The sequence below is a fragment of the Macrosteles quadrilineatus genome, unplaced genomic scaffold, assembly GCF_028750875.1.
Source record: "Macrosteles quadrilineatus isolate MER2022 unplaced genomic scaffold, UCM_ALF_1.0 Scaffold_5__1_contigs__length_97177068, whole genome shotgun sequence".
NCBI lineage: Eukaryota > Metazoa > Arthropoda > Insecta > Hemiptera > Cicadellidae > Macrosteles > Macrosteles quadrilineatus.
The window spans coordinates 7260270-7283448 of record NW_026542598.1 but is presented as its reverse complement, the minus strand read 5'-3'; the positions used below and the strand labels follow the sequence as shown (position 1 = coordinate 7283448).

The 23179-nt window shown below is 35.6% G+C and overlaps 2 protein-coding genes across 4 annotated transcripts in view; one reads left to right on the top strand and one right to left on the bottom strand.

Annotated features, from left to right (window-relative positions):
• Positions 1–1024: 1024 nt before the first annotated feature.
• Positions 1025–6234, top strand: LOC128995970 (vacuolar protein sorting-associated protein 33B). Its single transcript, XM_054421065.1, has 2 exons — positions 1025–1399; positions 4598–6234. The coding sequence occupies exons 1-2, from the start codon at positions 1242–1244 to the stop codon at positions 6207–6209; spliced, it is 1770 nt and encodes a 589-aa protein (XP_054277040.1). The 5' UTR covers positions 1025–1241; the 3' UTR covers positions 6210–6234.
• A 3089-nt stretch (positions 6235–9323) lies between these two features.
• Positions 9324–23179, bottom strand: part of LOC128993840 (pleckstrin homology domain-containing family G member 4B-like) — a 434838-nt gene continuing 420982 nt past the window's right edge. For all 3 annotated transcript variants that reach the window (XM_054417888.1, XM_054417889.1, XM_054417890.1), the window contains exons 14-25: positions 19545–19730; positions 18964–19158; positions 17864–18207; positions 17412–17549; positions 16856–16931; positions 16033–16206; positions 15525–15614; positions 14551–14763; positions 13658–13804; positions 12766–12979; positions 11848–11964; positions 9324–11117 (exon numbers count right to left, since the gene is read on the bottom strand). In XM_054417888.1, coding sequence (XP_054273863.1) covers positions 10885–11117; positions 11848–11964; positions 12766–12979; positions 13658–13804; positions 14551–14763; positions 15525–15614; positions 16033–16206; positions 16856–16931; positions 17412–17549; positions 17864–18207; positions 18964–19158; positions 19545–19730 — 2127 coding nt within the window. In that variant the 3' untranslated portion in view covers positions 9324–10884. The remainder of the gene's footprint in view (positions 11118–11847; positions 11965–12765; positions 12980–13657; positions 13805–14550; positions 14764–15524; positions 15615–16032; positions 16207–16855; positions 16932–17411; positions 17550–17863; positions 18208–18963; positions 19159–19544; positions 19731–23179) is intronic.

Here is a 23179-nt window from a genome sequence, read left to right as displayed (position 1 = left end):
CCAAACTAGAATAAATTAAACACCCTCTAGAAAAATCACAACAGGTATTGCTTATTTTCAAGAATGGAACTTTTAAGTGTACTGTTTCAATTAAGTATTACAGTAAATTGACTTGGCTAATGCATGCATATGTTGATCTGGTGTAATAAATGACTTATTGATTGTATTATTTATTTTCCTTCCACCATGGTATTCTTTTTGGTAAAAGGTAAACGTTTCTAATTAATTAGTGATTATAAATATTTCATAATAAAACCATCCATAACACATTATGGGTTTTGACACGGCCACCTTTAACTACAAGCCGCGACCTTCGAATCGGCAACATCGCAAGTATGGTTCTAACAGCTGTTTTTTTTTAGGCGGCTAATGGTAATTTGTGCATTTTTTAAGAAAACAAAAGCTTGTTTACTGGGCTATGAAAATATTTACTCCAATTTAATGTACAAAAATAGATTTTCAATTTAAACATTATTTTGGTTTTCAATTCAATATATTTTATTTTCGATCTTATAATAAATTTATGTTCTTAAATTTAAATTTAAATTAATAATACGCAAATTAATGAGCTGGTGTAACCTGTCTCGCCTGTCTGCCAGGTTATCTTATGGGACGTCTAGCTCTAGAGGACACCACTTGCAACGTTGCAAATTCTACCAGGCCGCGGCCTGGAGTTAAATGCAGCCGTGGTTTTTACCGATTTCCTTATTTAAAATAAAAAAAAAACATTTGAATACTTACTTGAGCATCGTCTCAAGTAAATATTCCACCAGCGTGGATATCTAGAAAAAATAAGAAAGCTAAATTTAAGTTTGACAGAAAACAAACAGTACTTCATAATAATTAAGTGATTTCGTCTGTTTAATCTGGAAGGGAGTATCTTTAATCTATGGCTTAATCATAAAAAGTTTTAACAGCTTTACAGTCCTCTACTATAATTCGATTGAGATTCATGCACATATGGAGTAACTAAAACTAAAGTAAATGTGTCAAAACATAACCAAAACTTTCAGCGGTTCAGCGTTCAGTTAGTTGTCATTTAGTTTTTAGGTTATTTAAACTTAATTATATTTTTATTTATAAAGTCGGTAATGAGTGTTACTGACAATTTTACTAGGCCTAGTTATTTGAAATGCAAGTCTTTTTTAATGTCCCAACAGAAGTGTAGGGAAAACAATTGATAAGATTTCTACATTTAGGCCTACTTCATCAATGCTTATTTAGTCTCTAGACCTACAATAATGCATTGTTCACTGGAAACTAGAGCAAGTGCTCTTAATAGAATATCGCAAAAGCGATTGGGAGAATTGTTGAACAAAATTCCTGGTTTAAAAGACTTCATTATTGATCATAAATTGATCAAGCCACTTGAAAGGATCATAGGAGTTTCTCAGCTAAGGTAAGATCAGCTTGTGACACTCCTTACAATATAAATCAATTTGTCTTATACTTTGAGCAAAATAATTCTAAACACTCAACATGGAGTTGTATAACACTTAGGTACAATAGAAAACTTGTATAGCCTAAGTTACTTACTTACTTGCATACTTGTATTTATCCCACTGGAAGCTTTTCAGCCGTGGTCGTCATTGGTAGTTGTCAGCCTTCACTCTTCAAGGAATTCTTCTACTGAATAATAGGCTTTATTTAATAGAAACATCTTCAGCATTTTCTTGAATTTAGCTTGATCTTCACAAAGTCTTATTTCTTGTGGTAATTTATTGAAAATTTTGCTTCCTGAGTATTGAGGGCTAGTCTGTGCTAGTGTAGTTCTGCGATGGTTGATATGGATACTATTTTTTTGTCTTGTGCTGTACTTATGAAGCTGTACTTGTTAGAACCCTAGTGCAGGTTGGGTGGAATAATAGATTACCGGTACCGGTATTACTAGAGTACCTAGGTAACCCAACCTCTAAGTTACATGTTTTCCATTAACTTATTTGCTTGAAGAAAGTCAATTAGGCAAGTGGTTATGCTCCTTTCATACCATTCAATATTTCACTTGCATTCGTTATTACTTTTTGTTAATTAACTTTCAATTTTTCAATATTGTATTTGTAATATCAGCATGTCAAATCTGAAAAATGGTGTAACCGTAAACAAATAAATAAATGGCTGCACTTTACTTGACGTCCTACACTCATTCGATTGTTTTTTTCGATTCGATATTTTCATTCGATTGTTTCATGCGATATATCGTTTGGTTAGTTAACCTTACCTAACTAACCAAACGATATATCGAATGAAGCAATCGATTAATCGATATTTCCATTCGAATGAGTGTAGGACGTCAAGTAAAGTGCACCCAAAAAAATAAGTCGGGGTAAGTTAATCATTTCCATTACCGTAAAAATGCAAGCATTTTTTAAAGTGTTAATTTGTTGTGTTCAAGCCACTATCATAGCACAAAACAGCCTGGATGTACCTAATATAAGTTGTCCACTCAGTTCAATATAACCTAAGCTACCTTCCTAATCTAACCTAACTTCAAAACACTCAACAGACAAAAATCCCACTGAGCTAAAATTATAACTGGAGGTAGCACTGCCATGGCAGAAGTCTGTCAAAAGCGTGTCGCTGATTTTGTTAGGTTGGTATAGCAGTAAGTTTTCTTATCATAGCAATGACATGGCTTCTTATAACTAGGTTGGTATAGCAGTGAGTATTTTTGTCATACTTGAATACTTTTAATACTTTAATAATTTTCTTTGAAATGGCGACCATACAAAGTAGGTATTTTAAGCCAAGTATAATAATAGTTATAGCAATAATATGGCTTCTTATGACACCAGACTCACGCAAACATGGCGGCTGGCGACACGCATCTTTGACATTCAGTGCTACCTCCCAGTTAGAATTATAGCTCAGTGAAAAATCCAGATAAAGCCTGATCTGCCTTTCCGTTACGCTTACTGATACCAGTGAAACCTATATTTTAGTCTGCAATTTTCAGTGGGCCTGCTCAGTTGTGTGTTAGATACCTTTGATCATTTGTAACATTTGTTCTTTTAATTCCTTTGCATTAGGTAACTTACTTACTAGCCTATCTCTTCTTTTCTCCTCATCAGTTTTCATATTTTCATTTCGGTTTTAGTTCACCGTAATGGAGCAAGCTGATGAGAATATAAATCAAAAGAAATCAAAGCTTCAAACAACCATAGTTCAGTTAATATATGTCTCTTCGGAAAAACTTTGGCACCGTTGTTTTCAGGTTAAAAATGAGTCTAATATTTACTTTAAATCACTTAGAAAAAACAAAATTTTGATAGGTAGCTGTTAGCCTATATGAAGTTTTGGTGAGGAAATATAGTACCGGTAACAAATAGATAACTTAGGTAGTAGATTTACAAAAGTAAACAAAATTTTACACGACTGTAGTTTCGTCAATATTTGTTAGTCCGGAAAATTTTTTGCACTGTTATTTTCAGCTAGAAATCTTGTTTCTGGTGATGTATAAATATAAATTCTTGAATTATTCTCCCAAGTGGAGGTGTTTAGGGATAATCTAAGTAAAATTACGACGAAAAACGAATTTAAACTATAAAATAATCAAATGTATTTCTCATTAATGTTTTCATGACAAGGAACAATATTGGACAACAAAACAGACAGCTGATAGTAAAAACAACATTCATATCATCTGTATTATGACTATTACAAATAACTAAGGCAGGCATTTTCAACATAAATAATATAGATTTTGTCTATGTAACCATTCAATGCACTAGGGCCTATGCGGTTTCAACTGCACTTCCATTTTGCACCTTTATGTAGGCCTAAAAATTCAAAGTGCTAACAGCAATGGACCCACAGATTTAACTATTGAAGTGAACTTAAAAAAACTTTAAGATGCCAGCTTTAAAATTAGCCATAGTTGACTTTTCTACGACCCTTGGTAGCACATACGCTGTAGTTTCGATCCTTTCTTTTTGGGTCAACTCTTATCAAATCAAATCAAAATACATTTATTCCAAAAATTAAACAGTACAATAATAGAACAATATATTACATGGAATTATTCCCCCGGATAGACTGTTGATCTGTGATCGGGGGAAGAGTTCTTGTAAACCATTGTTAGGCAATATCCAAAGTATTAAAAATTTGTTCGATGCTATTACCTACATCTACTAGATATTAAAAAAGACAAACACCTTTATTAATTGAATATTAGAAAGGAAACCCCTAATTTGATTTAAACAAATACGAGAGTCTATAGTAATACATTCAAAAAAATAATAAAATGGATCCTACTAAACTAGAAGTTACTGAAAACGGTAACAAAAACATGGTTGAATTCTGCATCAGCCGTGGCGAAAACATATTTTTCAGTTGATGGAAAATCACTTCTTTTTCAGTTAATTATCAATTCTGGTCACTTAATTTAACCCAGGGGGGGGGTTTAACAGGGTTCAACCCTGTGAACTTTCTTATCAAAATTATGACTTGTAAGGTGGTGGGAAAATGGGTCCATATAAACAAATTTTACTTAATTAACAAGCATATCTTCATGAACTTCACTCTCTCAGAATAAATATTAGTCTTTAAAACATTGGTCCTTTATTAACAAAGAAAATAACACTTTTTTCCTTTGTTTTAGGTTTCATGGAGTGGACAAAATATTCAAACTTGACTTCTCAAGTGACATACCTACAACTAACAGTCAAGTTGTTTACTTTGTTCAATCGGACCTCATAACCGCTAAACATATTTGTGACCAAATCAATGCTAGGTTGAGGAGCACCAATAACCCTAGCTATCACATAATCTTGATCCCACAAAAACTCATTTCAATATCAAGTTTGATGGAAGAAGAAGGTGTGTTGGGCCACGTGACACTCTACAGTTATCAGTGGGAAATGATTCAGTTTGATGCCAGTATACTGTCCTTTCAGCTGGATAGTTTTTACAGAAAGACCTTTTTAGATCAAGATCAGCTGTTTCTACCAAGTGTTGCAAGATCAATCTGGAGTCTCCAAATGCTTTATGGAAAGCCAGCGATGACTTTTGTTCAAGGTAAATACTCTACTATTATCGATCATCAGGTGAGGATTTTACATGAGACATATGGTCAGCCTGAAAAGGATAAGTCGGAAATTTCTTGTTTCCTTATTATTGATAGAGATTTAGATTACCCTAGTGTGCTTTTGACTCCGGGCACTTACACAAGCCTACTGGATGAAGTTTTTGGTATCAAAAGTGGCGTTTTAAACTTTAATCTTGATACCGAAAAAAACAAAACAACTGGACGATTACTCAATAGCGCTGAGGAAATTTATGGTCAGATAAAACACAAGCATTTTTCTGACGTATTTGGGTTTTTAAGTAAAATAGCCAAAAATTTACAAGAGTTCAAGCCAACAGCCAGTATGAATTTGAAAGACCTTAAACGTAACATAACTCAGGAACTTCCCAATGCACTAGCGCTCAAAAGTAGTTTAGTTTACCACATCAGTGCGTGTGAAGGCATAATTGGGAAAATGGGAGCAAGATTTGAAAGTACTCAATCAGCAGAGCAACGAATGCTTGAAGGCCGTGGCAGAAAAGAAAACATGTCTTATATTGAGGACTGTATTGCAATGAAGCTAGGAGGCAAGCTTAGTCCATTGAGACTTTTGTGTTTACAATCAGTTACCCAAGACGGCCTAACAGCAGACGAAATCCATAGTTTGAAAATCCAATATTTGCATGCTCATGGCTACAAACATCTGAGCAGTTTTCACAATCTAGACAGACTAGGCCTTCTGACACAACAGACCTCATTGATCTCAAATGACGTCACTGGTGGAGCCATTGCAAACAAAGTAGTTCATGCAGTCTCCCTCCCAACCCGAAGAAGTGTCTTTTACTCTCTCGCTCAAAAAATGAAACTTTTCCCTCCTGCCAAAGATGATTATGATCTGAAAAACCCAAAAGATATGAGCTACGTTTTTAACGGTGCCTACATTCCACTTGTGTGCCAAATTGTTCAAATGCTTATAAAACGTGAAGTCATGCCAGAAGAAGTGGCCAAAATGGTGCCTAATGCGAAAGTAACCATGGAGCGACCATGCGACGTAGCGCCAAGAACATTTCTTGTATATTTTGTTGGTGGAGTCACTTACTCAGAAATCGCAGCTTTCTACTTGCTTGAAAAGCTTACTGGAGCTCAGATAATTGTTGCAGGAACATCAATCATCAACGGGAATACCTTGATTGAATCTTGTTTGTAAATATATATTTGAACATTTTACTTCACCATTTGTGACTGGCTTTCCCCTGAATCTCTGGTTTTATTAATCTTGTTGAATTTTCTCAAAGCTAGGGCTTGTGGCTTGTGTGACCCAATTCCCTCACTTTTTAGCTTGCATTTGCTGTAGGCCTACTCTTACTACAATTGAAGTCCATGTTTGAGTAAGAAAAAAATTCAAAGTTTAGTTTCGTTATAACTCAATCAGAAGCAACATAGTGCTGCATCTAGAATGAGCCCCATCAGGCCTTCAAACATGGTTCAAGCAAAATGTTAACGATATAGTAGGCCTATACAACATCATAAATGACAACCTAAACAACATGGTTTTGCGGTGTTTTAGCGAATAAATTAAATAGACATATAATCTTGACAGTTTACTCCAAAGTGATCAATAGCCTATTGAGGACTAGCAAAAATTAATCTCATTTGTATGAGTTGCAAACTTTTTGATCGTAAATTAGGCCTAACTCCTTTTTTTTAGATTTTTCAGTGGTAAAATCCATACTGTAGGTGTTTCAAGTTTAACAAAGATGATCATTAGGAAATAGGGACGATTAAGGGGAGGGTGTGAAGCAGTCTAGAATGTGGTTTTTAGTTCAGCTTACTAAAAAACACCTTTCAGATGCAGATCCCAGATAGTAATTAAGTTGAAAAAGTACAGTATTTAGACTCACACTTTATTATAATTTTGATAAAAAAACATAAACTGATTTTCCCTTGCTCTCAATTTATCCACTACGCGTGCTAGTGTTTTGTTAGGTTTATTTTAATGATTCAAATCATCTGTTTTCATTGCTGCACAATCTAAATGTATAGCCTACAGAAACCGGCATTAGTTTGTTTTGCTGTGTTTTAGAATAGTCTATGTTTGAAATTGCTCAAAGTCTAACATAACTGATGATTTGATGAAAACAGCATCAGAGGTAACTAATCACCTTCCACCAGATAAATAACGGGAAAGACAAGAAGAGGAATACAGAAAGTTTAGAAATTGGACAAATTACAAAATGTCAAGTCAATTAAATTAAGATAAGATGTATTTTTTATATATTTATCTAAAAAATCTATCAAGAAACCATATATGTACGTTGTGAAGTGTATTTTCAATGATCAAAAGTGGCGTAATAGTATATTTCGTACCTAGGGCCGAAAATGAGGTTTTGCCGGCTCGAGATAAGTGCCGGCTCGTTTTTAAGTTCGAGACGAAGTCGAGAACTTAAATCGATCGAGAGCTGCAAAACCATTTCGGTCCGTGGTACGAACGCTATTTTTCACCACACTATACCCTATTACTACTATTCACCACTATAATAATGCACACTGATAGTAAACACAACTACAACTTTAAAGTTGTGTAAAGAAATAATTTGAGGAAACAGCAAAAATAAAAATAAATAGTTGCTAGGCAATGGTGACAATAACACAATTCTATTGCAATACTATGGATTTTGATTGTGTATTTAAAATGCATTCATGTTTTAAGTAAGTAAGCGGACAGCTGATTTTGCGGCCCCGGGCTGTTAAAACCTGCTCGGTCCCCAAATTACGATGACAGCTGGCATGGCCAGCAAAACGTATCTTTCAGCCACCAATTAACGTATGTAATACAGCCAAAAACATCATAGTGTGGTGAAAAACTCTTTTTTAATATGATTGAGATATGTTATTCTGTATGTGTGTATTTTTGCATCGTTCAAAACTCGTACCGAAAGCTATTTTCAGACACTTGCTCCATTATTCCTGTCCTCGACTTAGCCTCGTACGTGAAAATGACTCTCACTTGTGAAATTTGGTTTTCCTGTGTTCGTCACCCGTGAAACTTGAGCGTGCGCCGGAAAATGCCACTCTTGGTCCTAGTAATGAAATGTACTACATATTACACATTTCATTTCTACATTTCTTTGTTTCTCAATTGTTTGAAATCAATGTGTCAATAAGCATCAAATTAGTAAAAAAGTAATATTATGAATACATATCTTAACTCATTGTCTCTGCCTTAAATTGTTGGCCGTTCAGTAAAAAGTTAATTCTATAGTTATTTCTATAGTTAATTTAACAGTATTTTTTACGTTTTAAGAATATACAAGAATTAATTGTAAGGAAAATATTCTACTGTATATAATTAATACGCCAACACGAAATTTGTCCTTTGAACTCTTTCGCCATTTCTTAATCGATTTTGACCATTCACGTTTCATTGGAAAGAGCGTGTCACATAGATTCGCAAACTGGCCTTAAATTTTTGAATAAGTCCCTTGGGCTCTGCCCCAGTGGCTTTTAAAAACCTCATGTTATCCTTTTGAAGAACTAGCAGAGTATAAAATGCTTATTATTGCAGTTATACTCTTGCTTTGCGTTTGCAATGAGAGAGGACATGGTTTAAGAACATTTGGTTCTTTTAATTTACAGTATGCTATAGTATAACACATCTACCCAGTGGCGGACTTAACATAAGGCACACTGGGCACGTTACTAGTTATTAGTATATTACAGTTTACAGTAGTTGTAATATAATGTAAGTGAATAGTGTAGTGTTCACTTTGGCCGTGGATCTATTAATCTTCATAAGCTCTTTTGTCACAAAGTTGAGTGTTTGTTATTTAACCTATGAAGATGTCTGAGTGTAAATCCTAAAGCCCCGTTTACAGTTCGGCCAAAGTTTCTGTGCACATGACCAGATCTGGTTGGGTCTAGGTGAGGGGGTGGCGGGGGCACTTTTCTGAAAACATTTTTGTCTTGCTACTCACTCACGACTACCCCCAGCACTGCCAATAGCCGTATGTTTTAGTTCAGCTAGTAGCGACCCATCCACGCGCACAGAAGTTTTGGCCGAACTGTACAGAAAGCAAGTTGGATGGCAGGTTACCTGCCTCAGGTAACTTGAAATACACTAGAGGCAGGTACCCTGCCTGCCTACTGACCTTGTGTAAACACCGTTTTAGAGATGAAGATTTTCCTGGTGGTTTAATGCCTACAATTCCTTAGGAATGTTTCCTGATTTATATGTTTTATAAAAGGTAAAAGGTATTAAAAAAATATAATAACGATTTTACAAAAGAATTTTATTTAAATTAAAAATTATTCTTATGTAAATGACATCTTTATTATACCACAATTTTGAAAAATACAGCAACACAGAAATTTAGTTTTCTAAAAAGAAAAACATTCACTATTTCAAATTGATGTAAAATATTCCACAGGTATCTGTTTTTATGAATGTGATTTAAATTATGGTTCTAAAAAACAAAACCCCGTAAATTTTTTAGATTTTAAATATACAATATATAGTTAACATATTACTATGGCTGAAATTATATTTAATTTCACTAAACTAGATTTAATAAAAATTCACACAAAAGTAACACTGATAGAAATTAATTTAAATATACTTTACACAGAATTGTTATTCTTATCAGTCCATTCTAGGCCCAATCTTTGGACCCATTTTCTGGCATGGGAAATAATTATATATACATTTCAACATAAAGAAAGTAAAATATATTTCTTACATTATATATTACAATAATGAAATATATTTTGATCATAACTTAATATAAAATACTGTAAAATGACTGTAGACAAACAACAACTTCTAGGCAACTTCAATCCAGTTTTGAAAAGTCTTGAACTGAAGGAGAATTTCATTACAATCATAAATATGTTCATGGATTCTTCACTGTAAATTATATGGCATTGTGTCACTAGTTGCCAAAATGATACTTTAACGAACTTTATAATCATCCTTCATTTGTTTACCCGCTATGAATGATTTAATCATACTTTTTTTTTGCTTTTGCTGTTTTACCATCTCAAAACTGGAGTGGTCGCTGCCTAGACAAAATGCCATGATATCTCTAATTACAATAATTTAATTTTATTCAAAAACTATAAAGTAAATAAATTACTCTGAATGTGTACATAGCATTTTCATTTAAATTATTGTAAATCAATATTCATACAAATCATGGTAACACAGGGTTTACATTTGATACAGTTATTTTACAATATGAAACGATTATGACTAATATTTCTGTACAATTTTGCCAGGCAAAATATTCTTTACAAGTATAAAACTTTTAGTAGTTTGGAAAATAAATTATGTCGAAGAAACACTAAAACACTAGAAGAAACTAATGCAATGTGGTTCTTGAAGCGTGTCTGTTACATTAAAAGGATTTTAACAGTTTGTGCACAGTGTGAAAATGACTCGGGCATAATATTAAAAATAGCGCTCTATGTAAAAAATATAAATTTACGTCTCGACTATATGTCGACGAGTTAATATTAGGTACTGTAGTGAACTATGACAGTGCTGAATCAGCAGAAATAAAGCTGAGGTGTATAAAAGATACAGAATACTGTCAATGAGTCACAAAAAGACCCGTGATTTACTTAATCAGGTGAAAGGTCTTCTTCTGACTCCAAGACCGTATCAATTAACCATTAGTTAACACTGGTCCAATTCGTGTACAGTATGTAAAGCAGTAAAGGAGGTGCAGTTCTGTACAATCCTTCGTGAATCTAACTTAACTCGATAAACGACGAGAACAATAATTAGTACAATATTTTGATTAATCACCTCTTAACTAAAGACACATTCGGAATCAGCACCTTATACCTAAATTAAAGCAGACTTATGTTTGGTGGCGAAGGCACTACTGTTGCTCGGGCCAGGGGGAAGTGGAATCACTGGCGACGGATGTCGATGTATGCCAGTCACTTACGATGCCGCTCTCCGCACTCGAGCACTGGCTATGGTGCAGACGATGCTCGCTACTGCTGGAGCTGCTCGCTCCGCTACTGCTTGACACTGAGATGATGGAATGAGGACGTTTGCGCACCGTCTCAGTTGGCATCACCGCAATGGAGTTGCGGAACCGGGGAGCCGCTGTAAACAAAGAGCGGTTGGTAAACAAATGTTCATAGATTATTAGAATATATTTCATTATTTTTAAGAATGGTTGGATCCCTCGACTACAACAAATAATACTTAAGGTTATGCTTAAAGCATGAAAAGAGTTCTGCGACAAAAATATACTTTATACTTTCTAGTGACGGTCAAAACCAGAAATTTCGAATCTCAAAACCAAAACCGAAACTTAAAAAATCGAATCTCGAATCTCAAAACCCAAACGCGAAACTTTTTAGTAACCCTAAAAATACAGGTAATGATAACATTTTTATTATGATTATGTGATCAAAACTGAAAGAGATAACTCCCGATCCAGACATAATAACATGAATTCCTGATATTAAATAAATGATCAGATTATATGACATTAGATTAATTAGAACAATAATTAGTGGTCAATACAAATTTCTTTGTGTCTAATAAATATTGATATGAAACTGAATTGTAAGTTGTTCCAGTGTTTATTGCCTTTTGTAATTCAGAATACAATTTACTTGTTTCATTAGTGTTCATGGAGATGTTTGCTCTATTTGCTACGAGCTTGTATGTAAACAGTGTTATAAACAATAATAATGACACAAACAATTCCAGCAGTTTCAAAAATAAAAGAGCCAAAATTTTCAATTTCGAAACTTTTGAATCTGGAAACTTGCCTATCGAATCTCGAAACCGAAACTTAGTAAGAGGATTAATATACTTGACTTACTTTTGCTGAGCTGTGCAATGCTGATGGACCTGTCACTGATTTGGTCAGCACTGGGCCTGATGTCCAGGCAAGGCTTGTTCCCAATCCCCATGGAAGACATTTCCTGGAGGCGCATTTCTAAAAACAAACAAGTTATATTCATGTAACCTTTAACTGAAGATAAACAGGTGGATCCATGTTTCAAGCAATATTTTACTGGGTTACTTCCCAAACATCTATTATAGATGTTAAGTACCAGTACTATAATAGTACTGGTACTTAAGTTTGTTATTGTGTATGGTAATTCTCAGTCACTACCCATGTGTTTGATTTCCTATTTTACCCACTAACGATAGAAGAAACTACAAAACCAAGCAGCTAGGTAAGTTATATTCTTTGCCAGAGTTTGGAATTTGTTTATTTGACTTTAAAGCTGCCGTTGTAGACAAATTCATGAAATATTCTATTTTGTGTTCTCTGTTCGTTAATCCTGAGTATTTATTGCAGAACATATATACACTAATTGTCAAGGTGAAGTATCTAAAAAATAAAGGAACCAAATTTTTTTAGAGCAATCTACATTCACTTAAACTTCATTATTTATTTCAACAGCAATGCCAAAACACAATTGATTTAAGCAAGTTACATGATAACTAGTCTAGTTTTAATGACCTACGGTACTTAGTTCATATATTATCTAACTATTCCCTCAACTTCTCAACTTGTTATCATTCTACGTATGCTCTAACGCCCCTAACTAGTAAAATTTTGACTAAGTTCAATCAGTGGAAAAAGTCAGGAATAGTACAGTTGGGGTTGAAGTTTTAACAACATTTTCAAGCTACATTAATTTTACATTGAATTTTAAAACCATTTACTTAGTTGAGTTTTAAAACAACACATTTATTTTCACAAGAATTGAAACAGAATTGCCCTCACCTCTGTTTCTTACGGCCTGTTTCCACAGGAGATTGGACAGCTCTTCAGTCCAAGCCTGCTTGATATCCTCCGACACGGACTGCAGGGTAAATGTGTCATTGGGCTTTCTCTTTCTGAACCAAATCTCAAATTTGGTTGGGCTTTCTCCTACTCTTGCTGTCATCCCAATGTCGCTCGTTTTGATACTGTTTTTGTATATGTATATGTCGAGGTTCTGAAAACAAAATATCAAGATTAGCAAATAATTTGGTGAGTCGGTGGCTCAGTCGGTAGCGTCGCGGACTGCGGGCCCAAGGCAGTAGTGTCGTGGGTTCGGATCCTGGTCACTGCCACTAACTTTTATCAGTACAATTCACCTTTGTACTGTACCTTTGTACCTTTGTACCGGCTCACCCCTTGCTTTGCTGGATACGTTCCACGCACAGATCTGTAGTCTACGTGGACGGGCAAATGCAAAGTTAAAAGAGGCCGCCAACCTCTTAAAAAAAAATAATAAAAAAATACTGAAGGTGTGGTCATTTTAGCCAACATATAGGTGTTAGGTTGATTAGCTTTGCATTAAAATGAAAGCTTTGGTTAAAAAATAAATATTACGAAGGGCAAAAATTTGAAGTCGAAAATTCAAGCTATCATAATTGGTGTGGTAGGTAAAAAAAAAATCTAAATGCTAGTTAATACCATACATTTACCAAATTCAATATTATCGAAAACCCCTAAACAACTTCTGCATTCCCTTATGAATATCATGTAACAAGAGAATTTGTAGGCTAATATTTTTTCTAGTCCAGGAAAAATGTCGGGAAGTACAATGGACTTATTTAAACTACAGTAGGCCTATAACCAAACAAGCCAAGTTTTTTTTGTCGTATCAGTGAGTGATTGTACACATTACCTTTCTGTCAGGGAATCTGCGAGCCTTGCTGAAGAGGATGAGCTCTTCAAATAAGAAAACTTGTCTCAGGCACTTCTTGCCTTTACCTCCTTGCCAAACCAAGAATTCGTTCTGCCTTAAGAGACGTCCCTGTTCCTTTACGTTTACCTGAAATTTAGCAAAACATAAAATTATTCTTATAGAACAAGACTTTTCAAACAAGGAAATTAGTTGATGATTAAAAACAGCATATCTAGGACTGGCTACGTTTTGTACTAGCCCAGAATACTCATGCCAAGAAGAAACTGTTGACTATTTCATGCAATACAATGGGATACGTGAGCACTATGTATTTTTAAACAAATGTCCAGAGACAATTTCATCGTTCCAAGTATTGTTGTTGTAGACTACTACAAGTAGGCCTATCATTTTGTATTTTGTTGTCAATAAAGCACTGTTTTCATTTCATCATATTGAATCACAAACACAATCTCAAATTTAGTTACAGTGGGATGGATAGAATAAGTTCCATGTGAGATAGAAGCTTTAATTGACTTAGTATAGAACTAGACATTCCTTTAACATGTAAAACTTGTCATCAGATTGACTCAAAATGGATATAGTTGATTTGAGACACTGACAGAGAGCACTGATGTAAGTTCTTGATTTCTATTTCCATCCAATACATGTTGAAAAATTAATCGAACCAAATTGAATGGCCTTGTTCAACTATCCCAGTAAAAAAAGAGAGAAAACGCTTGTTCTTGAATTACAAATTCGCTCTGTTGGACCATATGTTGGGTTTGTTTGTTGAGGTTGTCTTCCGAAGCAGTCTTGACACCCAAAGACATCGGTCCACCTAAAGATCTACTTCAGTATCCAAAGAAGTCATAGCACATACAAAATCTACTTACGTCACAATCTCTGAGCGAGTCCATGGCCAGAAGATCATTCCCGTGTCTCAGCTGGAAGCGAACCATCTTCTCAGCGTCTCGCAAGTCCGCCACATCTTGCCTAGAAGCCTTCATCAGCTGCTGCAGCAACAGAGCGTACTTGCCCATCCTCTGCACAGGCTTCAGCAAGTAACTGGCTAAGTCCATCTTGTCACCCAGCTCTAGCTGCTTGGCCTGGAAAACAAACAGATATAGAGTTAAAAGTTCTTAAGAGACCTTTAAAGGCTTATTGCTATTCTAATTTGGACCTTCCCTACGATCAAAACTTAAAATGATCCATGGTTAAATTATGGCTTTGCCACCTAAGTGTATCTTGTAAACAAGTTTTGGTTAAATCCTTGTAGACCTGTGAATTGCCCAGAGCAAACCATTCCCCTGCAAACCGTTGCCCTGTTGTACAATCCAGAGCAAACCATTCACATAAGTAGCAATGTTGAAGATTTTGAGGGTCCGAGAGGAAATCTAAAGGATTGAAGAGAACTCGATGCAATACAGAGAAAATAAAAACTCTCTTCAGATCAGCTAGAAATGTTTAACGAATAGTCAATTAATATGTTTTAACTCCTAGTTTTCAAACAAAATAAAAACCGCTTAAATGAATCGTAAGTTCAGCAACCCTTTAGGGAACTGAATGAAGCCTGGAGACTCTTACAACATAGATTCAAACAATCAAGGTGTCTGAAAAAAGGAACTATGAAACGTAAAAAAAATCTTTGTTCATAATGAACAACTGTAAAAATACTTAGAACGGTGAGAACTATTGACTATTAGAGTATTGTTAAGTTTGGAGGTCATTCAATTTTTCTCTATTTTCATATTAGTTATACAGTAAACTTATAGGATGACTAAAATATAAGATTCTTATTTTGACACTCTCCAAAATTTTCCCTTGCAGAAAGAAATTAAATTGATATGTAAAAATTGGCTTGGCTTACCTTGAAGAAAGATGAGCCATATTCCGACATCAAAGAATCTGACTTTGGTTTGTTTTTGTTGTATAAAGCGTAGAGGTAAAACTTCTTCTCCTGAAAAACATTCATATGATTTTAGTTTGAAACAACAATGACAGCACACGCAAAATACATACCTTTATAATATACTTGAAACAGTAAAAACCATTACAGTATATTTATTAAAGTTTATACTCAGTACATGCGGAAACTTTACAAAACATGTAATGGAGGAAAACCTCAGACATATTTTCTGTACAGAGGGGAGAAAAAAAATAATAGAGAACATTATAATAAGTGTGCGTATTCATTCTGTAGTATGTCATACAGTAACTTCATACTAATGTTTGAAGCTATGTGACTCGCACTTAAAAGTTAAAAAGTCAGTTTTTTGTTGTTGTTGGTAATGTCCGTTATTTCCAACAAAATATATTTTTTTAATTTATGTGAATAAATTATATAGGTAAGGTTGTTTTGAGTAAGTAGTACTCACATGTCTCAGAAAGCTCTGTCCGATGGAAAGCGGTGTTTGTTCACATCGTTCAAGCTCTTGCAAGAAGAACTGACTGTGAAACTCGTAGATCTTCTCTATGTTGCCAAAGATGACGTTACGCTGGCCTCTTAAAGCTTGGGGAATGTCTTCTCTCACCAACTCGGGAATGTAATTCTGTGATCAGGATTAAGTTGAATTAATAACTTTAAAATAACTAATTTACTAAACTAATGAAATAAAAAAAACTACCAGGGATATTTACTGCTTTGTTTTATTTAGTACAACCACAGCGAAGTAAGATACAGAGACTTAAACCTTATTGGACAACCGTACGCATATAGCTTCTAGTTGGGGCGGAAATGTACTAGTATCGAGCAGGGAAGAGCCCTAATTAATGGTGATGGTCACATAGCATATGTGTACAGCAGTTGTAGCGCATCGGGTCTTCCTACTGCGTAAGCGCTGTTATACGCTACGTGATGGCGAGGGGGGAAAGGAGAGCGGAAGGGGAAGTACGTGAAGGATTTTGCCCTGTTTCCACAGTCTGTCATTCTACTGACTTATCAAATATTAGCAATATAATTGGAGTATAATTATTTGATTGATAATGCATACGCCCCTCATCTTTAAAAGCATGATAATGTCACTTTTATAGTTTTCTTGAATAGCTATTATCTTAATTATCTTTTGGTAATAGTGAATTCAACGTTTTACCGCAAGTACTCCTATAGAGGTATAATTATATTTCTTAACTCTTGGTAACAAACGTGTAAATTGACTACTCAGATTCGATAACTGATTCAATCATTACACTGTGACTTACCTCAATAACATATTCTAAGGATTTGACGTAGTCTCTTTCAGTCTGAATCATTTCTCTCATTATAAGTAACATGGTTCTGAAACAAAATTGTCAAAGTAAGCAATTTTAAACAATACAATCCTAAATCACCAAACCAGTTAGAAAAATATAATCAAAAGTGAAAAACATCACAGCCAGTGTTGTTCAAGTATGTTATAACAGACTTATCAAACTATTTTGTTCAACATAAACAACAATGAATTTACAATTGAACAATTGAATATACAGTACTCTAAAATATACTACAGTTTACAAAACATTGTCTTTTCAGTTTGGCTTGGTTAAAGGTTTGAGTAATCAACAGAAATCAATAATTTACACCAGCCATGTTGGTGGCTCGATTCAACTACATTTTGATTCTAAAATTGGCTACATCAGTTCTTGTGAATGGGATCAATAGCCATACATAAAAATGTGCACATGGCATGTGTTTGATCCATAGTCAAAGACTATAACCATGACAATTTTTACTACACTTCTGTGTATAAAGTCAACAAAGGATTGATATTCTACTCACTTTTTGGTTTTGAGTGTCTGAGTGCCGCCCTGCATGTTGTCCATCTGCAGACTCAGGTCACAATGTAGATGACTGTTGACAGGTATCGGAGGCACAAGTTTGCCACACTCGTCTACATGCTCCTCTAGGTCCTCACCACTACGCAAACACAAAATTAACAATGTACAACTTTGATCGCACGGTTTGCATTTGACAGTTGTTAAAAAGACCCTTTAATAACACTGATCAACTAGCTCTACAAAATACAACTATACCCCCTATACAGTCCACATCCCCTAAAACTGACTGCAGATTTAAATCTTGGTAAAATTAATTTATAACCCTCTGTGCTTTACTGGGCCAACACGTTTATGAAAATAAACTTACCATTAGGCCTACAACATGTAATTTTAATTTTTACAATTTTAAATTTATCATTTAACCTGTGTTAACTAATTCACAAGCTTTCTCACCTCTTGGTCCCAGTTTCGCTGCCCTCTGTGGTATTGTCCGCTGATGAGCTTAGTTTGTCTTCATCGTCGTAACTCTCCGTCGGGTACTGCCAGGTGCAGGACCGCTGCAACTGGTGGGAGGGACGACAGAAGCACTCCTCCCGGATGTCGTCCAGAGGTGGGGAGGTGGTGGGAGGATCCCAACAAGCACAGGAAGGTCCAGGAGTGTGGTTGGACTGGGGGGAGGGTAGACTGCGTCGTCTGCCGGGCAGGGGAGTGCTGGTGGTCCATGACGTTGCTACTGCCTCGCTACCCAAGATGGATCTGATCTGGTCGATGGTCTCTTCACACCGGCACTGGGCTACCTGCAATAGTAATGAAATAAATACAATTTTATTTTAGAGAAGCTTTAACTTAGTTTTATTGAATAAGAGGACAAGAACCAATAAGATTCTTCAGACAACAAATGACTTGTTTTTTAATCGTTTAAGTCTTAGTACATGATACAGGTGTCGGAGCAGATTGTAGTGATAAGAATACAAGTGGCAACTGCGATTTTAGTTGACAAAAAGGCTTCTCAGGAGGATGATGCTATTTTATTGAGTGGTAGTAATTTTGCTAGGCAAGTTTTACTCAGCAAGTTTTCTAAACCTAAAAAGTATGGTGTTACACTGCCAACAGAAGAAAGACTGGATTTGGTAAATATCACCACCTGTTTAAGGACCTAAGACATGATTTTTTAACAATGACATTCATGAAATGATTGTACCAGTCATTCCACAGAGACGACATCAATCGCTCATCATAATATAATAATTTCCACCTTACTAATTAACTTTCTGCTTAAAACAGGGTTTTTTCAACGCAGAAATGTCCTCTGCATCCGTCATTGTGCTCGGAAAAAGGCAAAATGAAACAAGTGTCTGGAATAAAATTTAAGTTCAGTGTTGGCGTTGTGCTGCTCTGGTACTCCATGTTAGACACTAGAATTGTATCCTGAGGATATGAGGTTTTCATACACATAAAAAACTCTGTTATGTGAGCTAAAATCTAGTTTAGTAACTCTCGCTTTGCAAAATTTAAGTTCAAAGAGCTAGACCCAACAATATCATAAGGGTTACCTTGCATTGCTCCAGCAATTTGTCGTTGTTTAGTTTCTTGGCCAACCCCATCATCTCGGTGAAATGCTCCGGGCCGAGGGGAGGATGGGCCATCAGGTACTGTTTGAGCTGCTTTACACTTGGCTCTGGGTTCTGGGCATCTTCTGGCTTTACTCGAGACATGTACTTCATAGCCTCTAGCGCCCACTCGTACGCCTAAAAGTTGAACAAAGAATTATGTTAGGTTCAACTCATTTACTTAGTCTGCTAAAAATCTGATTCACAGAAGCTACAGAGTGGTACTAAATAACGATTTGGGAAATACCATGACTATCAATTTACAAGTTATCCAGCTTACTGCAAAGAAATACAACCACTCTCATTTTTCACATTGAAGCAGCAAATTTCCATTTGCTTGGTAGGATCTTCAATTAAATCTTTGATGGTTGTCATAATTTATTGACAAACATTGCAAAAATAAAACCTGGCAAAATCATTTTCATTTATCATTACATTGATTCCAATTATATTGACTAAAGAGTCTTTGCCTTTCTTTTAGTCACAGTCTTGCCAGTTCGCTCAAGACCGAACATCTCGCTCACCTTGTCCAGGAGGTAGAAGCATCTTGAGGTGTCCTCGAGTCGTTCTCTAGTATCCTCGAGTCGGTCGCTGAAGCCCCTCAGATGGTTCTTGAGTGAGCGAGCGAGGTCTCGGAGGCCTGACGAGCCACTTTGTCCGCTAACTTGGGACGCCTCCTCCAACAAGTCTCCACCCTTGTCCAGGTGACGCTGGAACACAAAAAGATATTTAGCGTGTGAGAAGAAACAAATTATTACAAATGCTGAGGTATTAGTACTAGATTAGATTACTTTAGATTTATTAACAAACCTATTTGCGTATATGTAAGGTGAATGAGTAAAGGATGAGTGTTGAATGTAGAATAAATGAGATGACAGCTTGTCACAGAACAAGATCGGTTGGTTCTTTAGACAACTATTTGATCAAGGAAAATCAATTTGAACTTTGAAAAAGACCAACCTAATAATACGGGTCCAGTTTCTAGCCCTCAAAAACCTTCAGACTCCTCAGAATCAAACTAAGCAACCTTCCGATTAAAAAGTGAAAATAATTTTCAGCCAGTTACCCAGGTAAATGTTTACAATATTATTTGACTCTGATAGGAAAATAAAATACAATTACAATAAAATATTCTAAACTGTAACTTGTACAGTTGATTTGTAAGAGTTGGCTATAGTGGGTTTCCTGCTTGCTTAACATTACTTTAAATACTCATTTTTAACAAGGTACCAAAAAATTTTACAACCATAGACTAAAAGAATAACAATTTCATATTAATGTTAGAATATTTCATTATACTTAATTGTTGTTAGTCACTTCTTATCTAAAGGAATAAAAACAAATTGCTATTCTTCTTGCGATTTTATGTAAGACTGGAGCCAAAGGATCGTAAACCCCAAAGGGGATCTCTTATGACCCCCAAATGAAAGAGCAATTTGGAAGTTTTATAGTTGGGGTTGCCAAACACAAGGGCAAAGTAAACATATCAAAGCAGCAAAAGTCGGCTCATATAGGCTACTTAAAAGATGCATATATATTTTTTTAATTGTGCAAACATGTCATAATGCTAAGGCCTTAAAACAATTTAAAAATGCCAGTAAAAAAAATTAGGCAAAAATTAGTTTGATGACTACGTTAAATTCGAGCATGAAAAACGGGCGCAAAAAATTACATGTTTGTATTCAATTGTAGGCTACTCAATAGGTGTGGAGAGTGTACACCCTATGTTCTGTGGTTAGGGAGCGATTGAGCAGCTGGTAGGCAGATGGGATAGGTAGACTAACAGTAGCCTACCAACAAAGTGCCGTGCTCCAGCACAAGTACCGTGGCTCTACTCCAACAATAAACATTGACAAAACGCAGATGGAAAGTCTTTAACGTAATTTAGACATTTGTAAATTTAATTGTTATATTGTAGCATTGACTAGTTGGGACTGTATTACGTGTACTGTATATGGTCAATGATTGTAGAAGAGAGTATGTTTTATAAATGGTTGGAGTCAGTTAAAGAACAAAAAGAATGTACTTAATTGATACAGTGTGTTGTAAAATACCTTTTTCATGTTTACAGATATTTCACTGCAAAACCGTAGGGGTAACTGACTGTAGTATCTAGGTATCTTTTAATTCATATCAACTATCAGTGTCTAAAAATAGACACATGCAACGACAAAACTACTAAAAGACCCGTTCATCTCTCAATAAATACCATTTCTGGAAACTTACTCAGTATGGTGATGGAATCATATTTTTTTTTTAACAAAGCTAAATCTGTTTTAAGCTTTTAAATAAAATTCAACAGTCGACAATTCGATAAATTGGTCACAAACAATGACGAAATATCCTAGGTTTCAAAACACATAGGTACAAATCTCGTCATCAATATTCCCTAATGCTCTCTAAGGAGGATGTTGTCCGACCGGGTAACAATATAATCCTCCAGGAGGTTAGTTGATCCAAACAAAAACAAACGAGTTTATCATTACCCTACAATGAATCATCGCCTAGAAGGCCTTTTACTTTCCCCAGTAACTTTACAAGTAAAGATTGGGAATACCAATATCATGGCAGTTCTAAACAAACAATAACTAACCTAAGGCCTATATATTTGTTAAGGTTGTATCAAACGTACTTGGTTGAGAATAGTTATATTAGCGTTTTTGACCTAGGTGTGTGGGAAATTTTTAAATCCCTGGTATAAATCTCTTCTTAGACCACGATCAGATTTGAAACACTGGTCAACAAATTTCGCCGGAGAAACGGAACTTGAAAGATTTGTTTGTGCTGAAAAACCGGTCGATTTTCTCGGTCGACTCCCGTAGATCGGCCTTGGTCTGTATGGTTCGCCCTTCCCCGCCCACAGAGAGTGAAAGTTTACATAACATATGACGCTGGCAGCGGTCCAGTAGACCCATGGGGAGTGTGGAGCAAAGAATTCACATCCTTGAATCAAATAGACAGTGCGATACAGACTGCACAGGTCTGTGACAAATCAGGGGTTGTTGATCTAGGTTTGTTTTAGTGTATTGAGACTTGGGTACTTCACAAATTGTAGAGTACCAACAGGAAAATGTTTTAAAATATTGCTCGTTTTGCTAATTTGATTTACATTCCTCGAAGCAATAAGATTTACCAGCCTCTAAGTCCTGTGCCAACAAATCGATTCAAATAGGAGTGATGGCTTACAACTAGGAAAACAGAACCCAACAAATGAGAGTAGACTGAGAGAACATTTTTAACACTTTTTAACACGCAAGAATGAATTATGCTAGTTACAACGGAAGTGAAAGAACAAGATAAAAACACAAATTCCGAACAGCAGAAGCTGATTATGAAGAAAATCGACAATTTATGACATTGCAATATGAGAATGTGTCGACGTGTAAAGCGACGTTTACCTTTAGAGGTCATAGATTTTAGGAAAGCGAGGATGAGTCCTTACTCATCCATTATTACGAATCATTCAGTTATTGCTTACTTCTTAGTGGGCAATACATGAGATTTTCTTATGTCAGCCTTTCAACCCTTCCAAGCTGAAATGGTAGCTTAAACTCTACAGTAAGCTACCGTTTCATCCTGTAAGTCTCCATCAACTTCAGTATACAAACAAAAAGGTAAATATTACTTCAGCAGAACCCCCTAGTATTAACATATTAACCAATTACTGTAGTTAGCAATAACCGAATGATTCTTTGGACACCTAGAAATTAGCCAAACCATTTTTTGTCGAAAGTGGTTCCATTCAAAACTTATGCTTCGCTCTTTGTGCGGGAAACGTTTGAGTTTTTGACGGGTTGAGAAATACATAGGGCCTGCGAGAAATGTCAACCCACTCGTAGCAATGCCAATCTCAATAACACACAATAAGAGTTATCCACACGAATACAAGGAGTATTGAATTGAAGAGGTCATACAACTCTGCTCACACAACATTGTTGAGGTCATACAACATTGTTCACTTGCAGAGAATTTTGAGGAAGAGTAAAAATGACCACTATTTTGACGACTAAGGTTGCAGTCCAGTGGGAAATCTCCAAGTATCAAATATCATGAATACGCTCTCGACCAATTAAAATATAGAGTCCCGGGTAGATCACTAACAACGTGTGCAGAAGCGTTCGGCAGCACTTCACTACGTCATCGCGTCTACAAAGGCGCA

Coding starts and splice junctions, on each gene's coding strand:
- LOC128995970 (XM_054421065.1), top strand. CDS start 1,242: ATGCATTGTTCACTGGAAACTAGAGCAAGTGCTCTTAATAGAATATCG. Junction 1,400..4,597: donor ATAGGAGTTTCTCAGCTAAG/GTAAGATCAGCT, acceptor CCTTTGTTTTAG/GTTTCATGGAGTGGACAAAA.